General features: G+C 43.0%; 1 protein-coding gene and 1 long non-coding RNA gene across 14 annotated transcripts in view; one reads left to right on the top strand and one right to left on the bottom strand.

Moving 5' to 3' along the window:
• The window catches only part of sox5 (SRY-box transcription factor 5), a 239,235-nt gene that overhangs the window by 207,180 nt on the left and 10,347 nt on the right, over positions 1-21,708 (top strand). For 11 of the 13 annotated variants that reach the window (XR_004106102.2, XM_031306177.2, XM_031306179.2 and 8 more), the window contains 3 exons: positions 3,289-3,374; positions 11,911-12,075; positions 17,790-17,982. Coding sequence is in view for 12 of the 13 variants with exons in the window: in XM_031306177.2 (XP_031162037.1) it covers positions 3,289-3,374; positions 11,911-12,075; positions 17,790-17,982 (444 nt within the window). In the remaining variant the exon portion in view is untranslated. The remainder of the gene's footprint in view (positions 1-3,288; positions 3,375-11,910; positions 12,076-17,789; positions 17,983-21,708) is intronic. The other 2 variants (XM_031306183.2, XM_031306182.2) reach the window with 1 other exon arrangement.
• On the bottom strand, positions 740-20,189 carry LOC116054573. The gene is made up of 3 exons (XR_004106103.2): positions 20,076-20,189; positions 2,862-2,878; positions 740-751 (listed from the first exon to the last, which is right to left on the bottom strand). It is a non-coding gene; the product is annotated as an uncharacterized LOC116054573 (long non-coding RNA).

Below are 21,708 nucleotides of genomic sequence, written 5' to 3'. Positions count from 1 at the left end.
TCTCTCCCTCTCTCGCTCAGTCCTTTTGGCTCCATCCTTTTGTCTTGTCTTTTTTTTTTATGCATAAAAGCAACAAAATACAGGCATCCTGTAGGACATGTTTTTTTATTTTTATTTTTTGGCTATCACGCTCCGGCTGTGTGGCAATGTGTTGTTTACCATGATAGAGAGAGAGAGAGACAGACAGAGAGAGAGAGAGAGAGAGAGAGAGAGAGAGAGAGAGAGAGAGAGAGAGAAAGAAAGAGAGGAGGGTGCTTGCCAGGGGATGCTGGGAATAAATGCACGGTGGGGGGGGTTAGCAGAGGGGGGTGGGGGGGTGGTAATGTGACCTGCCCCAGGTTCTCCTCACATTAACACGGGAAGCAGCCAGAACATGTTTCCAACACAGCCCACACACATAGACACACACAAACGTCCAGGCAGCCAGAGAATGCTTTGCGATATCGCAAACACACACAAAAAAATACTTCGACACAGATATGCGAGCGTGCACAGAAGCTCGTGCACGCCACAGCCCCGCTCCCCCTTAGAGTTTCACAGCTTCCCAAACAAGTCCATTCCATTTTAATTAGTGCCATCTTCACCCACGCCCACTGCCCACGTAAATACCCTGTCAAGTGGTGGGCTTGTCTTTTCACTGCCTCCGCCAACTCCAACCAGACTGGCACTCTGCGCCAGGCTGAGCCGCCCCTGAGAAAACTCTCTGGCAACTTTCAAAGTTGTTGTGAGTTGATGTAGTTTGGTGCTGCAGCTCTAAATAGGACATGTGTAGCATTGTGCTTCAACATATTCTCGCGGCGCTTCATAGCTTCAACGATATGAATAGATTTGTATCCGCACATTATGGATATCTGTGCACAGTTTGAACACTTTGAACAGCAACACAATTTTTCTGTCGTCCAAGCCATTAACACAACATATTAGAGCAAAATATAAGTGTTTAACTTTTGTGAGGATGTATTGAAAATGAACAGCACTCCATTTTCAGGTACTGTCAGGTAACTTTTTTTTAACTTTTATTTCCAAAACTTGTTTGCTTAAATCATTTTTTTTTTCAAACAGAAAACGTATGTGCAACTCAGCTCTCAGTTACTGAAGACAAATATTTGAGAATGCTGTTGATCTCATAGCATGATGACATCATCAGGGTTAGTTTCTCTAACAGAGAGCCCCGGAAGACATTACACAACTCTTTTTACAGGTTTAGAAGTACTCTTCATGACTTTAAATCTGTGAAATGCCCCTTTAAGAATTTAAGAAATGTAAAATTGGGCACAAATTGACACCAAAGGAAAATTGATGGCGTTTTGCCTCTCACTTCTCTCTGTCTATCTCCCTCATCGTCTCTTTCGTCAGTGAGAAATTTTATCCGGGCCCGCCAATCTCGCTGTCCCCAAGCCAAGAGCAACATGTTTGCTTTCCTCCGTCCTTCTCCCTTTTGTTACAGCGACCCCCAGGAGGAGCATAAATATCCACCCAGCTCATGTTTGTCTAGGGAGCGAGGAGAAAAGACCCATCTCCTAGAATACACAGTCCTGAAATAATTCTTGAATCCCTCCTGCCTTCCCTCTTCGCTGGAGAAAAGAATGTCTCAGCTTTGGGGTTTTTTTTGTTTCGTTTTAAACAAACCAAGTTATATGGGAAAATATGTCGGAAGGAAAGTCTTGGCTTATGCCAAGCACACACACACATTTACACAGGCACACACATAGACACACAATAGAAGGTTGCGATATGGCCAAGAAGCTGACCGCTGTGCTGAAGGTTCAGGTCAAGCCCTGAGAACATTCCCAAGTGTTTCTCTGTGAAGAATAGAGTGTGCTCGATGTCATACCACTATGAAAGTCTGACCTCCGTGTACTGTATTTTGGTTAGTGGGCATGTCCAATAAAAAATCTGAGCTGTCAACAGGCAGGTTTAATTCAATACAACGATATTTAGGTACAATGTTCCTCCTCTCTTCTTCCCTTCCTCACCCTCCCATCTCCTCCTCCCCTCATTTTTAACCTTTCTCTTCCTCATTTTTTCTCTCTCTCTCTCCCGAAGTAATTACAGCACAGCCTATCTGCACCTGGTCACTAATAAACCGCACTCGTCCTTTTACTCTGTCTCCTTCTCCCTGCACTTCTGTCATCTCCTCCGCCCTGTTCGTCAATCAATCTCTTGATTTATCAGTCCTGACAGAGGGGAGGGGAGGGGGGGTGTAAAGGTGGAGAGTAACTCGTGTAGAAAGAAAGATGACAACAAGGAGGACACAAGGATTAGAAAGTGGGAAACGGGGACGAGAGAGACTGAAAGCAGCCCTCTCCCAACAAAGCAGCAGAACAGACCGTTGAGGGGAGGAAAAGAGAGAGAGAGAGAAAGAGAGAGAGAGCAGCAATCGGCAGTGGCGGCTCTTAATTACAGCGCTGGGGCCAGCTTTATCAGAATCCCCTCACCTCGCTGCTCTTTGTCAGGGGGTATTAAGGAGGAGGACACACAATCAGGCTTTTCATTAAGGTCCTACCGGCAGCGCACACAAAGGACGGCTTTAACAGCTGCAGAGGGGGACTCAGGTGGTGGTGGTGGTGGTGGGGGGAGTAATGGGGGAGAGGCGAAGGGAGGAGAGGGTGGGATGACAGGGAGCAGAGCAAACAAGAGGGTGAGGGTAGGGCTGGGCGATATGGAGAAAATCAAATATCACAATATTGTCGACCAAATACCTCGATATCGATACCGCAACGATACTGTAGTGTTGACTATTGGTGCACAAAATATTTACACAATGAGATTTTTGATAAATAATCATCAGTAATGTGGATATAATGACTAAGTGGGTAAAGGAAAATAATAGAACAGCTACAACAGTCTGGTAAGTTCACAAAATGACATCACTTTACTGTAATGCAGCCTTTCAAACCAGGAAAAGACAACACTTATGCCATATTACGATATTACGATATCCAAAATCTATGACGATATCTAGTCTCATATCACGATATCAATATAATATCGATATATTACCCAGCTCTAGGTGAGGGGAAAGGGGGGGGGGGTGTGCAGAGACAGAGAGAGATGGAGGATGAGGGAAGAGAAGGGGAGATAGATTGAGGATAGGGCGAGGGATGAGTGGAGGAAGGGTCACAGAGCGGGAAAAGTTGAAAGAAGAGAGGGATGCTACAGGTAGAAAAGGAGATGAATGAAAGAGAGATGGAGGACATAAAGAAGGGGATCCTAGTGTGTAAAAATGCACCCAGAACAATCACTGACGTGTTTAAAAACTGTGTGATCTTCTGTGGCTTTCTTCAGGTGACCCGTACCCTCTCCAGCTCATCCCCACAACAATGGCTGCTGCTGCTGCTGCCACACCAGGCCTGGGACCGCTACAACTCCAGGTAAGACTACAGCATCTGCAGATGACTTCGCAGAAGCAGATTTAGAGGGAGAAAAGATACAGTAAATAAAATGACAACAACCAGAAGTCTTTGACTAAAACAATCCCTTTTCCTTTTCACTTGGCTGTTCCCAATGGTAATAAACCCCGTCACTGAGTTCACACCACATACTGGGTAGGGGGAATGCAAAGCTGTCACTTTCAGCCAATGTGTGGACAGTGACGTGATCCCATAAAAACATGATCTTCATGATCAGAGCTCAAAAATCACACAGAAGTGACAAGTGTAACCCTAGCCCTTGGCTTTGTCTGGCAATATTCAGATTTTTTCAGACTGTCAAAGCTAATGTGTGGGTGATGCTGAAGAGATTTCAGTCTCTTTTAACAGCACACAGGCATCTTTCTTTTCTAAGTTGTCATCATGATCGAAATGATTGTTACTTTTTGTTCCACAAGCACCTGAACACACCAAGAAGGAAACATTTTTAAGCATAATCTACTCTCATCTTTCAGTAGAAAGTAATAAGAAAAATACTGTCCACTGTGATGGATTACATATTTTAGGCAATCTTCATGCCTCTCAAATCAATTTCTTCATGTACTTACGTGAATGGAAAGTGTACCCTCTGTACAAAAAGGTGGTCAAGTCAATTGTATTTATATTTCAGAAAATCACAGAACTTTCTACTATTAACCCTATGTGCGGACACATTTTTTTGCTGAAACACACCACAAACACTCAACTGGGTCCTATTTTCAAATTAAAGTTAATGATGGTTCACTTTTCGACTTGTAGGTTTTTTTTGTCTTTTAACCAGCAAATGCCTGAAATTAGGTTAAGATTGAAGACCATCCAAACAATTATAGTTTTTTGCATTTTTGAGATGACTCTACAGGTATAAAACTTTAAAAAAAAATGGCATTAGAGGATTTAACAAAAATGTATAATATGATCGGATCCTGACAGCTATCTGACATTTAAGAAAGTGGTGTGCTTGTTTTCTCTGCTATTATGTCATAAATTTGGAGGCCAAATGGTGAAAAAGCAAGAAAGCAGAAAGAGATGACAGGGAGAAACAAAACCACAGAGAGGGAAAACAGTAAAAACAAAATGAGCCGACATCTGTTATCTCACTTATAAGGAGGATGAGTCTGACTTTGGTCCTTTTCCTGTCTGCATTTTTAAAATAAGTGGCCTATCGCTTGGTAATCCTGACCCCACCGCTCGTACACTCACTCTCTCGCAGACTAACACACACACGACTGGACCTCACACTTCCACACGGATCCACGTGGGCTTTGGGGCCCCCTCTCCCAGGGGTTAAGAGCCTGCGCGGGCGTTCCCCCCCCCCGGTTGCCTGTCTGAAACACATTAACCTCCAGTGTTGGGCTCGGCCTCTGCACAGGCTGCCCTCGTGTCTCCTTGACACGCATTATGATAAAATATGACACACATGAATATCTGAGAGAAGCAGCTGCATTGACACACACATTTCCCTGCACATCTTTTTCACTTACTGTTCACATACATGGGAAATTATGTGAAAGTATGGGTTAAAGGTTAGGCATAGTGTATGTAGTACATTTGCACCTGTCAGCCAAACGTGCCGCCCCATATGCTAGACACTGCAGGGAGAATAGAAGAGCTGTGTAATTCTATCATGGAGAACGGACCCCGCTGTCGTCACTGATTTCATTATTACTGTGTGTGTGTGTGTGTGTGTGTGTGTTTAGCCTGAGAATAATGTCCTCTGTGCTGTTATCACTGTTTCAATCTAGCCGTCCATATGTTCGTCTGTGTTCAGAAACACTCAATCTCCAGTTGAACGGCTTTGTCCACCTTGCAATTGGATTTTCTGTTTCCTTTTTTTTTTACCAGCAGGGAGGGGTGAGAGGACACAACAAGTGCAAAAAAACATCTCACTAGCAGATTTCTTTCTTACAATCCTCTCAGACAAACACAATCACACACACAGTCACCCATTGAGATTAAGGCCTGTCAGAGAGAAACGGATTTGCCCAGGCTAACACAAATACAGATGTCTCAATGTGGATGGATTTCCTTTGGGATCGTCTCTGTGCCTTCATTTGATAAGGAGGTGCTTCTGTTGCAGAGACGAGACATGACAGTTAGCTCAGGCCTCAGGTCGCCACGGCAACACAGTGGTTTGGCGGAGAGGACACAAGTGAACCCACTTAGCCGAGACACACACACACAGATAGAAAATGAAAGATGTTCAGATAGAGTACACAATGAACTTTGCAGCTGCATTCAGGAGTGCATGGAAACATGCTGACAGATTTCGACACTTGAACTACACAAATACACACACATTAGTCATTGCAGTGTAATTGGCATACATTTCTCATATATGCTATGTCATGCATTTCCTCCCATACACCTATGAAATTGCACTAAAATGTTGGCTTTTCAAGATCTACATCAAATAGCCATATTTGTAGTTTAAATCTAATAATTCTTTATTTTTCTGTCAATGTCGTGTGAAGTGAGGATGGTGGACCCAAATGCAGAGAGCAGGCGAAGGAGTATGAGCACGAGGATTTATTAAACACAAAAAACAGGAGCAAACCAAAGGCGGTCCAAAAATGGAGCAGGCAGAAAACAACAGAACAGGCTAAACGACGAGCTGACAGGAACTAAACCAGACACAAACACTAACATACATACAAACTGACGGCACCAGGACACAAAATGATCTGACAAAAGACAAGGGGAAGACAAAGACTAAATACACAGGGTAACGAGGAAACAAGAGGCAGGTGACACAAGGGCTGGGAAACAGGTGGAAAACATCAGGTAATCACACAGGCGGGAAAACACAAAGTAAAGCTAAACAAGACAAGACAGAACAGATTATCAAAGTAAAACAGGAAACAAGCAAAATACAGAACAGACACGGACTACAAAAATAAAATACACACCACCCATAACAGTCAAATTATTATTATATATTACATATTATATATTATATTTGAAAAGGTGTCAAAAGTCCAAGATGAGTTGATTTCTTTCAGTCCACCACATGCAACACACATGTGGCTGTGGATTTCTTATCTCAGGCAATGAGAGGATAGAATTGAATCTGGTCCAGGCCATGACCTTTGGTGCCTCAGTACTTTCAACAGGCTTTAATAGACTCACTTGGGTAACTGGTAAAATGGTGCTAATGTGGGCAGCCCGTACTGTCTGCACACATCTTCATACACTTACTGACACAGTGCACAACATTAAAGCTGCACCGGGCACGTTGCTGGTGACCACAAATGGCTACGAAGTGTTTACATTTTGACAATATTGTTCCCCACAAATTATCTAATAGTCTTTTTACTTCTCTGAACAATGTGCTTGGTAAATTACTTTATTTATTTATTTACTTTCCTCTTAAATTTTGATTTCATACATTGCTAACTTCCTTGTAATATAAAAGAAAATCACCAAAGGATTAAAGGAGCACTACAGGAATTTAGTTCTGCATTTTTGAAGTTGGGGGACTTACAAGAGATAGATATTTAAAAAAAGAATAATAAAAATCCAAGCAGCAGAGCCTGAGATATCCTGATTTTAAGTCTCAATTAATATGCACCATAAAAACTGAATACTGCAACTCAATAGCATCTTCTGTTTGAGCCTCCCTGATTGGTGCATGCTCGTCTTTTAAACACCATGCCCCCAATTTGTGAAGCAGGCTTTTTCCAAACAAATCTGTAGTCCACAAGCCCAAGCCCAAATAACCCTGAGGACCTCACCGGCAACTACAAGAACAGCCATATTTGTAGTTTAAAGTTAATATATTTTTAAACTGAACTTGGTGTGCCCTTTTAAGATCTAGACTTGCACAAACTGAATATGGACAAATCTACAACATTTCAATTATCAGTAACTTATTAGGGTCCTGATGTTAGCTAAACCATTTTGCAGAATCCACATCTCCCGGTCCCTCTTGGTGTCTTAAATTTGAAAACGACTTCTTCTTTGTGAACAGCATTGACATAAAGGAGAGAATTAATAAAGAACAATGGCTTCCGCCGTGATTACACTGGGGCAAAACTGTATACATAGAAAGAAACATTATCTGGATAAAAACTCTCAACAGCACAGTTTTGATTTAAGTGCAGTTTTTAGAAAAATGTATTAATCTCTCAATGATTTAAAGCTCTTTTTACATGTGTAAAACATCCTCCATAGAAATCAACAGAGAAGCTCTTATAGTCAATAGAAGCTTAACACAGAATCCTTCACAGATGGTTTTCAAGGCAATGGAGGCTTTAGAGTGTACAAGGTTGGCATTTAGCATCTTAATCTGTGAGATGAGTGTGACATTGTGCATTAGAGCATGTTAATCTGGCTCCCTATTGACCATTGATGTTAGAGGTTAGAGGGAGGGAGAGGGGGACAGAGGACAAAACAGACAAGGACAGATGACAGAAGGTAAATGAGAAATCAATCGAGCAACTCGTTTCTCCACGGACCCTTATCTCGAGGGGAGAAAGAGTGCAGCAAAGCATTTTCTCAGATGTGAGAATTGCTTCAGTGTTGGTATCTCCCTTTTCTTGGCCTTAAAGGCTTCTTGGAGTTGCAAGGAAATGCCATGTTGTGATAACAGCATGTAATCAATGTGAAATCAATAGGCAACAGAGATAGGTGACTATAGTTAGGCAAGTTCTGCCTTAACCACTCCGAACACATAATGAGTAAAGGAAATGTATAAATCCTCTATGATATAATTACTGTACAATTCTATTTACGTATTGTCTGCAAATTGTGATGAAATTCCCACAACTAAACATTGCAATGTTGAAGTGATAGCACAAGTAATAGCACTGATATCAGAAAATATAAAGTGAAAAGTAACTTTCTACATTCTGTTTTCAACTGTCTAAAGCTAGCACAAAGAAAACGTAACCCAAACACATCTTTCTACAGGTGGGTTGCTTTTATTTTATTTGTTGCTTTGTTTAATCACAAATACAGTTTCAGTTAATTGAGAACAAAGGCATTTCTTTGAGCACCAAAACACGCTGCAAGTGAAAAAAACATGAACAGACAGACAAGAATCCATTGAGATCCATACAATAGTTCTCGTTGTCCATGTAAACAATAGACTACTCTGAAGCGCCGTTAACTCTGACAACAAAGACCAGGCTGGCTGGTAATCTGACTAAATCTGCAGATTATTGACCAAGACACACACACACACACACACACACACACACACACACACACACACACACATAGATCCCCCTCTTTAAGATGACAGGAGAAACAGTACGACTAAGAGAATGGACAAAGCCCAGTGTGTGTGTATGTAAGCATGCGTGCACGCACACACACACACACATACACACACACACACAGTGTCAATAGCACTAATACCAACAATCACCCCCATGTCTTCACTCAGAGGAACACCAATCACCTTTTCACCTCTTGTCAATAGGCTGCACATACTCATGTGACAAGCACGCGCTGACCACTACACATGCTCACATGTGCGCATGCACACACACACACACACACACACACACACAGGGACACTCAGCTCAGCAGTATGCCTGGCCAGTCAGTGACATTTAAAATTCCATAGTCTCGTCCTGCATCTACGATGCCATTCCCCCACCCCTCGCTCACTGTGTTGTTCTGTGTGTGTGTGTGTGTGTGTGTGTGTGTGTGTGTGTGTGCGTGTGCGTGCGTGCCCTTGTGTGTGTTCGCCCCTCCGGTCACCCCAGGGGGCTTTGCGCTGTCACTTCCTGTTTGTTGACTTGCATGTCGTTGTGGCGACGCTCTGGGCTTACCGTGTGTGTGTGTGTGTGTGTGTGTGTGTGTGTGTGTGTGTGTGTGTGTGTGTGTGTGTGTGTGTGTGTGTGTGTGTGTGTGTGTGTGTCATTGCTCGCCATACCCATTGAGCTTGCTTTGACTGACGGGAGCTGGCCTTGTAATGGAACTCAATTCACTCCGCAAATAAAGAGGCCTTTGAATCATTGGTCCGAATATGGCAGGATGCACACACACACGTTCGCACACACACACACCCCGCCTGTGGTCCACTTGCTAGGGGGTTTAGCTGGTAGGGAGGGGAGGGGGGGTGAGGGGTGTTCATGCTCGGCTGAACCCTCCTCACTCTCTCTTCCAGGAGCCACAGTGCAGCTAATTGAAGAGAAATGAGCGAGTGGAGGCTGATCTGATCTCAGCAAGCCGGTCCTCCGCGCCGTGTAGCTTGCCAGAGCATGACCCATCTCCCGCTGATTTGCACATCAGCAGCAACAGCACACCCCGTGTACTGTATGTACCTCAATTATCATTGTTCCCCTCAGTGTCCATAACAGTGGCAGATGCTGACACTGGGCATGGGTTGCTTTTCAAAACGAAGAAAATAATGATAAACCTAAACCCATTTTTTTCATCTTTTTAGAGTGCTTGTGACAAAACACTCTAAGGTGTAAGAAGGCTGAAAGAAATCAAACATGGAGAAAAGAAGGAACAGTCACTAGAACTTCTGAAGAGCCTATGTAACTGTCCATAAACTCAGTTTATTGAAATTAATATTTCTTTAATGTAAAGCATCCAGCCTATACGTGTTTGTCAGGGATGAAGTTACTAATCATCCTACTTAGATTTAGATTCAGGATGAAATTCATCTTTTTGGAATGGCAGGTATCTATGGGCTGAAAAATGATCTGCGCTCGATTGCTCTTCCTTCATCCTTCAACTACCCGGATGTCTGTCACAGTAACTTGAAATTGAATTTTGAGAACTGAATGTGAAGATATATAGAGAGTTGACTTTTCAGTGAGGATCAAATTTTATTGGACTTCAGTTCCAAATTACTAAATTCAATTTCAAATTATACTATTCAGATTCAGTTTTTCAATGCAGTGATTCAAATTAAACAATATAATTTAAAATGATGTGATTCAAATTCAGTTTTTCAATGTAATTATTCAAGTTTAGCAATTCAAATTTAAATATAAATGATTCAAATTCAGTGTCTGGTGGCACATATTACAGCCCATAGGTATCTCATTTAAGAATTCAAGTCATAGCTATAGAAAAGATTATTCAAATTAAAATTATAACTGAAAACTAACTGAAAATCGCCGTTGCAGTGTTGGACAGGGAATATAGTTGTTGCCACATGTGAGTGACAGTCAGGCAGAGAAAAAAGTACTTCTTTGTGTGGTGGAGCATGTGTGCTGCCAGTTTGAATGGCTCATTTTTCTTTCTTTCTTGTTTGTATAAAAAGAGATAATGTCTTTATTTAAGATAGCAGAGGAGAGTAGGAGCTAATGTGGCTGTCAAGAAAGATCGAGAGAGGTACAAACAGACAGAGAGAGAGAGAGAGAGATAGCAGTGACAGCATCTCTTCCTTGTCCATTTGCATAAACCAGCCTTTGTTTGACGCCTGTGGCCGGCAGCCAAGCACCAACAGAAGGACGGAAGTTAAACTAAAAAAAAAGGATGGTCCTCATCCAGAAAAATCTTCCACCAGAAATAAATGATAACAATTATAACTATTTAAAAAAAAATACACACATCAGTTACTCCTCGCTAAACAACCGTTCTGTTGCTCTTCAGAGGAGGGAATAACAATTCTGAGAAAACAAAACAGCGTCTTAGAGATTTGTATTAGCAGACATGAAAGTAATTGCAGGAGGGTTTTTGAGGAGGAAGCTAGAGAGACGGAAAGAAGTGTTTATGAACATTGAAGCTCCTTCCAAATTGTGAATATTAAGTCTGTTGCTGTGGAAATACTGGCGAGAGACTGTTTTGTGTGATACAATGGTATTGCATAAATATTCCCGAGTATGTTCACACCATAGCAGCTCAAGCCATAATGCTTGTATTTAATTGGAAATTAATTAAATACATAAATAAGAATAGGGGGAACCTGTTTTTGTGTTTTTTCCCACCGCAGTTATTGAATCAATTCATCTCTATTTGAGACCATTTTATAGCGTTCCAGTGTGTTTTTGCGTCTTATTGTCAGTACACTAAAACCATCGCAGGGGCACAAGACACTTCTGGCATGTCCCATCTGGTATGTAGCTTCACAAATCTCCCTCTCTCTCTTTTCCTTCTCCATCATCACTTTTTTTCACCTTGAGCGAGAGGCGGGCTCTCCGGCGTGACCTCGATAGCCGGAATGTTTTCCCTTTCTCCCACGATGCACCTGGAGGGGACATGGCCATCTCTGGGCCTGTCAGAGAGGCTGTTAGCGTTTCTCCCGTGGGGAGAGGGAGGGGGCTGACAGTGGAGATGTCCCTCTCTAGCTCTCTCTGTCACACAAACAGAGGCCGGGCCACTAATGGCCTCTTCTTCCAGAGCTTTTTAGCCGGCGTCTTCTTTTTTGTTTGTGCGCTCTCAAGAATTCATTTATTCATGTTGCCCCTTTCTTATGCTTTTTTTCTCCTCCTCCCCTCTCTTTCCCCCCCTGTTCTTCTTCTCCCCCCCCCTTGTCTGTCCCTCTGTCATCGTTCCCCCGTCTGTCTCTCTACCTGTCTCTCTGACCTCCTTGCAGCAGTTGTATGCAGCTCAACTGGCGGCCATGCAGGTTTCCCCGGGAGCCAAGCAGCACGGAGGCAGCCTGCCACCCCAGGCCAACATGGGCACACACTCCCCACCCACCAACACACACTCACAGAGCGACAAGGGCCGCAGCTCCCCGCTACCAAACAAGGCCAAGGTAAGGGAAAAAACGAGGAAGGCCTCTGTGTGTGTGTGTGTGTGTGTGTGTGTGTGTGTGTGTGTGTTTAATACTAGAAATGCCAGTGGATTTGAGGACTTGAGTATTGGCTCACAAGGTTGTGTTATTAACCATCTTTTCCAATAAAAAAAAAAAAGTCCAGATAGTCCAGAAAATTGCATGAAATGACATTAAGGCTGAACATTTAGATTTAGAAAATTCAAATTAGCCATCAAACTACAGAATAACGCTTTCTTATCAAGTCATTTTTGTTTGTCCTTAGAGTCTTATTTTCTTGAAAAAAGTGAAACAATCTGCCAGTTCGGTATATTTACCTGTTTTCAATGCAGATCAACTTGTTACAAGTATTTTCCTGTCTTATTATTTCTTATTGAAGACACTCATTTCTTAAAAATTCTTGAAACAACCTTCTATTGAATTTTTATTCAAATATTCTTACTGTGCTGGCAAATCCCTTCACCTTTTTTTTTAAAAAAAGAAATATGATTTTAGCCAGAAATGACCTGCAGTTCAACTATGTACACTTTGGCCTTTCTAGTGTTACAACAGAGACTGAATGTCTGCCTGGATGAGATTGTGTTTCACTGCAGTGCATGAGCTGAACATGTTTCCGAGCTTGTTTGGAGGTTGCATCCCCAATCTTTTCCTTATTTTATTTTTTTTATTTCAATCAAACAAGTGTCCTGAGCAACGGTCAGCTCCTCATACTAATGCACACCTTGCTACAACTTGGTCTCTGACAAAACTCACAGTCACCTCTGCAAATCAACTTTATCACAAAACTCCAGCTGGTATGTGGTCGCGGTGGATTTGAGGATGTATTGGTGTTTGTGCCGTTTTCTCGGCTGGCTGCACAATAGGGGCGAAGGGAAGCTTTGTGTCCATCCGAGTGGAATTCTATGAATATCTGGTCAGCCGTTGGGACCCTGACCAACTCCCCACCCCCCTCCCATGCACACACAGAACCCCCATGCCCCCTGCCATCCTCTGTCCGCCCTCAGACCACCCAAAAGTGTAGTGGTCAGTCACCAATCAACACACACACAGATATTGACACACACACACACACAGGATCAGACTTGTTCCCTTGATCACATCTTATCATATGCTGTACATCAAAGTTTCCCAACTTCTTTTCCTTTTTTTTCTCTTTCTTTGTTATTCCTGTCCTGTCCTGGCCTGGCCTGGCCTGCCTCTCCTCTGCTCTATTCCTTTCCTTTTTTCTCCTCTCCTCTCCTTTCCTTTTTTCCACGTCCACATCTTTTCCTTTGCTACTTGCAACTCCTCCATCCGTCTTCATTGCCTTCATTTGTTCTTGACCTATGCTTGTACACAAACACATGAACACACATACGATCAGGACTAGCTCATGGCCCAGACTAAAGCTTATGATTGACGAAGAGCTTGCACCCCTGCTTCCTTGTTCATCAACCCCTCCCTACACCTCCGTCAAACACACACACACACACACACACACACACACACACACACACTCTCACACACACACACACACACACACACACACACACAAACGTGCTCACCGGCACACTTGTCTTATTACCATATATATGGAGTTGGGCTGATAGGCATGTGCTGCGGCCTGTGGTGGAGGGGAAGTGGGGAGCCGTAATAGCAGGAGTGGCAGACTGGGGAGTGGACCCACAGGCCCCATGGAGCCAAACTGGCCAATTGATAGCAGTGCTGTTTTGGTGTTACTCCCCCGTGCACTTGCGCTGAGTTTGTGAGCAACGAGAGACAAACTTTAGATAAGTGCTTGCTTGCTTTTCATTTTTTCTTTCTGTCTTTTTCTTTTCTCTCTGCTTCAATCTCTGTCTCTTTTTCTATTTTGATTTCTTTCATCCAGACTGACCACTGCAGCGCTCTCACTCATTCTAACACTCAATCTTTCTCTCTCCCCCTCTCTCTCTCTCTCTCCCCCCCCCCCCTCTCTCTCTCTCTCTCTCTCTCTCTCTGGGTGAGTGACATGTATATTTCAGAGGTGTGCTCCCCCTGTGGGCTCTATCTCAGGTCTATAGTCATTTAGAGACTGCCTCTGCCTCTGCCTCACAGCTGTTTGGACTCAGGCGCACACCGCTTAAGTGCTTTACCCTCGGGTGAGACACAGACACACACACCCGTGTGCAAACACGCACACACTCACAGGTGTTGAAGAAGACACCATGCCAACTAGCCCCATTTACACACACATACCCATGCACAAATCACTGCAGCATACATGCTGCTTTCCTATACGCAAGAGTGGACCTTTAGATGTAGGCAGGCATGCATACAGACCCATACAATAGTGCAATTCAAATGATGCACCATATGTAGCCCATTCGCTGACATGCAACACACACACACGCAGTGGCCAAAAGTAACTAAGTACATTTATTCAAGAATTGTACTTAAGAACAATTATGATGTCCTTTTCCATTTTATGTTACCTTATACTTCTACTGTACTCCAAAAGAAAATGATGTACTTATTGGTCCACTTCAAAACAAATAAAAACAATTAAAACAGTGTAACTGTATATAAAGTAGTTAATATAGTTCATGACCAGCTACATTGTTAAATGCATTAGGGATAATAAACCAATAATAGAAGAAATATAACCCAACACTCCTAGTGATTACTTTTACTTTGGCAACTTTAAGTATATTTTACTGATAACAAACTGATGACTTTCAGTTGCTGCAGCGTATATTTACATGGTAGTATTTCTACTTGTATTTAAGTCATTTCAATCTAATGGATATAAGAATCAACAAGAGCCAACAAGCCTCCCATAATTAGGAATATAAAACAACCAGTCTAGACTGTCAAGGTAAAGTCCCCTCCACTTGTCTCTTCTCTCCAAATACATATTAGTAGAAAATGTGAAGTGCATTTACGTACTTGGGAAGTTTAGTGTTTGAATCGGTGCCACATAGTGTAAGACACCTCTTTTGTGTCCTCTGCTGTCTGAGAGAACTAGATATGACAATATAATTAATATCCAAACAGTCACTTATAGCTGGAAGGAAAAGAACATAGGAGGAAACAGTGAGAGGAGGAAAGACAGAGAGATGAAAGGAGAGAGGAACATGTAAAGGTCTTGACATAGGCATTGTAGCACACAAACGTTAACACACACACTCACTCTCACACACACACACACACACACACACACACACACACACACACACACACAGAAACCTGCCCAGGATAAACTTTAGTGGCACACACACTTGTCCTGTCAATTGAAGCATCAGCTCCAGTGATAAGATGCAGAACCCTGATGTCGCTTTCACATGTCCGCATCCACAGAAGTCAAATACAGCACACATACACACACACACAAACACACACACACACATTATATCTCCCCTCCTGCTTCCTCTCTGTCCCTCTGGCTCTCGTTGTCACTCTGCATGTTTTTGGTCTCAAAGCTGGAGACTGTTTCATCAGCCAAGAGAGACACAAAAGCAATTGTATTAATTCAAGATTCCAAGGCTTTCAGAGGCTTTAGAGGCCTCGCACACACACACACACACACACACACACACACACACACACACATACACATACACAAACACATACACACACACACACACACACACACACACACACACACACACATAAACAAGTCGGTCCAAGCCTCTCAGCTCACTGTTTAAACTAATTCCTCCACACTGGCATAATGCAGGTTGGCCACCTTCCCACCATAGGATTTGGCTTGGCGCGGAGAGGAATCTCCCCCCATCCACTGTACAAGAGGCTGAGGCATTATCTATTTGTAATAAATATTCAAATGCATTCCCAGCCAAAGCCCACCATAATATGGGTCAGGATTGAGAAGATCCCACTCGGTTTTTCTCTCCTCCTTTCTCTCCTGTTCTTCTCTGGCCCATTGTCTCACTGAAGGCATCTTTGGGGGTCCTTCGTCTATTTAGAAAGACCCCCCTAATGAAGGACAATCCGGTTAGGCCTCATCCCACACGCACGCACGCATGCACATACACACACACACACACACACACACACACACACACACACACACACACACACACACACACAAAGTAATGATTTCACACACGCATAGGCACGTACACATGTAGGGGCTTAATTGGAAGGGCTTAATTGAGTTGTGAGGGGCTCATAAGGCTTAGTACGACTCAAGGAGTGGGAATCAGAGAAAGTCGGCCTTAATGAGTGGGTATACCTCGCACACACACACACACACACACACACAGTACTTGCTCCCTTTGTGGATCCCACTGTATGCTGGATTCTACTCTGCTTAAGCAGCAATTAGACTAATGACCAGAAAATAAAGAAAAATAATGTCACTATTCTATTCTGTGGCTTAAAGGTAACTACAATAGGACAAGACCTGTAATGCTAAAAGTTCCCTTTAATTCATTTTCAAATTGTTCAAATTTAATTCATCAAATGTACACTAAGGAACAATGAATATATTACTGTAAAAATACAATAATATTTAAAACAAACTCTATTTCTAAACCTAATAGACACTATTGTTGCATATCGTTACCGAGCCGTCCCTTGCCCCATGTGTCTGCCTTTTAATTGCGGCGTTTTAATTACACAGAGTGGTCTGTCTACATCTGGCCCCTCTGTGATCTAATTCCTTCCTTCCTGTCATGTGACCCTCTGAGGCTACCCCTGATTGGATTAGGTCATCAGCAGGGGTGGTGTTGCCATGACAATTAACACGATAACAGCCCCCGGCGTCGTGCGGTGGTCCACATGCCGATTCATTTAGGGGCCCGCTGTCTGTTGCTTGTGTTAAGGTTATTGCTTGGGGCAGACATCCTTTGATCTAGATAAATGACTGAATTTAATGATATAGATATAATAAGTCTGTTTCCAGCTTCTTAAAATGTTATTGATTGGTTGCTGGGACTGTGTGTGCGTGCGTGCGTGCATGTGGATGTGTGTGTGTGTGTGTGTGTGTGTGTGTGTGTGTGTGTGTGTGTGTGTGTGTGTGTGTGTGTGTGTGTGTGTGTGTGTGTCTTTGAGGCAGAAAGTGCCGCTTCACACATTCCCATGTTCACAGCCATGACTGTCCCTTGTTTCTAATGGAGCAAGTGCACATTGAAGTGGCAGACAGTCCTCTGTTCTGTTCGCTGTTTGAAACCTCGAGACGTCACCATGTCTTTAGACTCTCACAGCTGTCTCACTCTCACAGTCTCAGGGAGGTGTTGTTCTTTGTGAAAGACAGAGAGAGGTTCCCGCTGTAGTTTTGAGAATGATTTTAAGGTGTTTCTTCTCCTCAAGTGTGTGATTGTTGCTCTTACCGCTGGCCTTGTTTGAAGCATGTCGAGGAGCAGAATTATAGTGCATGTTTACTGGAGCCTGCATATGGAGTGTACACATGCATGTGCATGAATCATCTCGACTTTGCTGTGATAGGAAGTCAGTTATTTTGCATGTAAATGTCAGTGGTTTGCACAAAAAATATTATTTATTGTTGTCTGTGCTGCAAATTTTGGATACAGGCAGTGGCATGCACCTTGTCTTCTGTCCCATTGCTGTGCATGGGCGCCCGTTTCATGAGTACGTGTTAAAGCCTCAATTGCGAGTGGTGTCGGTGAGGTAAGGGGAGGGCGTCCCCCCCTGCCTCCCGCTTCCAAATTCCTACGGTGGTCACAGCAGGCGAAACTGTGCTGTTTTGGTTTTTGCAGGACAGTGAGGGTGCACAGCCACTGAACCTGTCGGCCAAGCCTAAGGCATCCGAGAGCAAGTCACCCAACTCCCCCCCAACTTCCCCACAGGTCGCTGCTGCTGCTGCCACCAAGCTGGGCCCAGCAGGCTCCATGAAGCACAGTGTCGCCCCCTCCAGCATCGGAGGTCCACCAACCAGAGTCAGCTCGATAGGTAAGTGGACTTAGTATCCATCACACACACACACACACACACACACACACACATACGCACACACACAGCACAGGAAAATCCAAGGACATTTTCTTTTTTGTAGTTTTGACCATCAGTTTGTATAACATTGTACTAAGTACTTAATTACTGAGATCTGGGAACAGGACTTGCCTACTACTAGACCCCTGAAAGACCACTCACATCTCCAATATATTTATTTATTTTCTTGGCTGCTCCCCTGCCTGGAGAGACATTTGACCAATCAGAGCCTTTTAGATCAAATTAAAAATGGGGACGTCATCTCCCTACAAAGCTAGCTTGCTGCTAAGCTATCAATAAAAAATAGTGACTTAAAATGAAAGCTATACAGGCTGTTGCACCGTAATATACTGCATATTTCTTAGATTGATGTAAAAAAAAAAAAAATGTGACCGTTCCTAGCAACCGTTTCCATTTTATTTGGAGGTGATGTTGATGTTCCCTGATCTCAACAATTAATTTGGTGGATACAGCTTGATTGATATTACCAATACAAATGATGGCCAGAAATAAGATTAAAGTTGTAATAAACCCTAATTTTCCTATAAATGCACACACACTCATACGCAACATGTCCACACAAAAACACTTTAATATACTTTTATGAGAAACACATTGTTCCCACACTGACTATGTATATTTTTAAGGAAACCAGTAATAAACTCGCTGGTAGTGGAGATGACAAGAATAGCTTTTTCCTCGTAGTGTTTCCATTGTTGCCACTGCCAGTACCGTAATCATACCCGGCCATATGCACACATACATGAAATATGACATAAATGAATCACTATTTTGTACTCTTAATCCATTTTTCACGCAACACTGATAGTTCAAATATTACACATGTGTAACAGGCTATAATTAGTGTGTTTGTGTTTTTCCTCCGTGGCGCTATTTGCCTCGCGGCTGCTTCATTGTTATGTGTTTATTAGTGACTGAAAGAGACAGAGAGACATAGGAGAGAGGGGAAGCAGGGAAGGAGAGAGAGATGGGGATTAACACTTTTCCCGAGCGATGAAGCGGGGGAATAATAAAGAGAGGAGCGCATGACAGACAGGAGGTATCACCAATGAGATTAGACAAGCCTCTTACATGAGCCAGGACAGCGCAAACACCCAGCATTAATGACACAATGACAGCACACACACTCCAACACACACTCCAACGCACACAAAGGCTCACACACACACACATACACAAGCACAATCCCACCTCCTCCTCCTATGCAATAGGCAGTTAGTCATTTTTTTCTGACTTCATGGCTAATCTCACTGTTTTTCAACAAATCGGCGGATTTAATATCAGATTAGTGGATTTGCGGTCCCAGATGTTTTTTGTTCAGAAAAAGGGATTACAGTGTTTAAAGTTTGTGTGTGATCCCCCCTGAATTATATGTGCGCGGAGAACAGTGTGTTTTGTGTCGCAGATCCTAGTTATGTTGTAGCTTTTGGTCCCATCTGTTGCCACTAAGTTTAGCCGGTCACCAGAACGTTTGTTATTGCAGTTCATAGTCGTATTAGGATTCCTGTTACAAGTTCAGAGGGGATAGAAGGGGCAGACAAATTGGAAAAGAGTCTAGAGGCCGTCGTTTTCATGTGGGAGGGAGTGTGTGTGGGAATGTGTGGGCGGGTGGTACACAATATGAATGTGTGTGTTCAGGTTATTTAAATTCAGAGAAGAACAAATTAAGATTTTACATACAAACTATATGTCACTTTATAGAATATGATGCATTTTTATGGATGAAATCCCCTGAAAGTGTTTAAAATGACCTCCAGTAGCTATAATAATAGCTAAGTTAACAAGGTAATTTTGACATTAAAAGAGCCTATCCTCATTTATCATAAATATGTATGCCTGGAAGAAATGGTGGTACATTTTATAGACCTTAACCCTAGACATTTATTTACTATTTTATTTATATATTACGTTACTTTTGTGAACCCAAGACTTTTGTAAACTTATTTCAAGCACCAAAACAATTGAGTATAGGTAGGTTTTCACAAGAGATTTGAGAAATATTTCCGCTTTAGGGCCAAATGATCTCTTTATACATTGCTCTGGAACAATTTTGGGCGTCACTATACAGAAAGTTGAGTTTGGTCTGAACATTTTGATATGAAACACACAGGGATCAGGTTATATGCAAATACCCTTAAACAGAGAATTCAAGAAGGTATATGAAAATGCCCTTATACCTCAGACGGTTAATAATAAATATATAAAGATAATCATATAAATAAGTGCAACACAGCATAAGATCTGATCGGTCTTATGCTAAAGCAGTGTTTATGCTCACTAAGGCTTTTAGAATATCTGGGTCATATCTGCAGTTAAAAAGATGATTCAACATAACTTCATTTTCAGTTTCACCTTCCACTATATGCATACGGATGAATTCCAGTTTGTCTGTCCCTGCTAATTTCCCCACAGTTCACCTCTTTTTCTTTTGTGACACCTACCAACCCAAAGGCATGTTTCTCTTTCTCATACTTTGTCCGTCCGTCCATCCATCCATCTACCCATCTCAAAGCAAACTGAAGGGCTGTCAGCGCCTGTTTTTTCTACCACGATCACACATTTGTCTGTCATAAAATACTACAGCTCCCCCTGACCTCCCTGCCGGAGTGTTTTGTGGTCAAAAAGGTATTGGGCCTGTCTGTAGAGATTTGGCGCTCAGAGAGGGATAAAGTGTGTAAGTGTGGAGTGAGAGAGAGTGAGAGAACCCTCCCCTTCTATCTGGGTCACATTTACTTGTCTGGATAGTTGGCATCGCTGTCAGTTTAAGCGAGACTCAGACACACATTCATGAGCACAAGAATATCTATCTGTCCCCCCTCCCTCTCTTTTGACTCCAGATTAAAATTGACTGCCACCCGATTCCATCGCCCTCTCTCCTGTCCTCTCCCCTCTCTCAACACCCACAACCCCCCCCCCCAAAACCCCTTTTGGCCCCGCTCACATCCAGATTTTCCGGTTATGACTTTTGAAAGAGTTCACGGCTCTGTCATTACCAATCTGAAGCTAGTAATCTGGCCTGAGATGGCCAGATTACGCTGACGGATTAGTGCTGATAAAGGCCCCATAAGCCAGCCGCGGCTCTTTGTTAAGAGCTAACCCAACTGATAGAGAGAGGTGATAGTGGTGCGCACAACCTCACAAACACACAGTCAGAGCAGATGCCTCAGATGCCTCACTGGTGACTAAGCTGCGGAAATAATACAAATAATACGTGGCGAGGAAGAGCAGGGAGATCTGATCTTTGTTAGGCGGCAGGGCAGATGTTTGCAACTGGGGAAATTAGCAGGACTTTTAGCCGTAATAGGAGTCATGTAGCCACCTCTCTTGAAAGTAGAACTGTGATGGTTCAGATGAAAAGGTGTGTGTGTGTGTGTGTGTGTGTGTTGAAAGGTGGGTGTTTTAATGGGATTTAAAAGAGATATCCAGGGGTTGAAGTTGTGAGCGATGTTTTCTAGTTTTTTTGTCTGTCTGTGTTTACGGCTGAGGGTAGGTGGAGGAGGCGGTGGGCAGCTTGTAGCAAGGCTAGCTAGGGGCACACTCTGACTCACACACCCAGCTCGACAGTCAAGTAGTGAGTGTGAGTGTGTGAGTCTGAGAGAGAGGGGGAAACACACACACACACACACACATGCACGCACACACATGCACGCACACACAGAAGCCCCG

The sequence above is a fragment of the Sander lucioperca genome, chromosome 20 (genome assembly GCF_008315115.2).
Source record: "Sander lucioperca isolate FBNREF2018 chromosome 20, SLUC_FBN_1.2, whole genome shotgun sequence".
Classification (NCBI taxonomy): domain Eukaryota; kingdom Metazoa; phylum Chordata; class Actinopteri; order Perciformes; family Percidae; genus Sander; species Sander lucioperca.
This window is presented reverse-complemented; position numbering and strand designations above follow the sequence as displayed.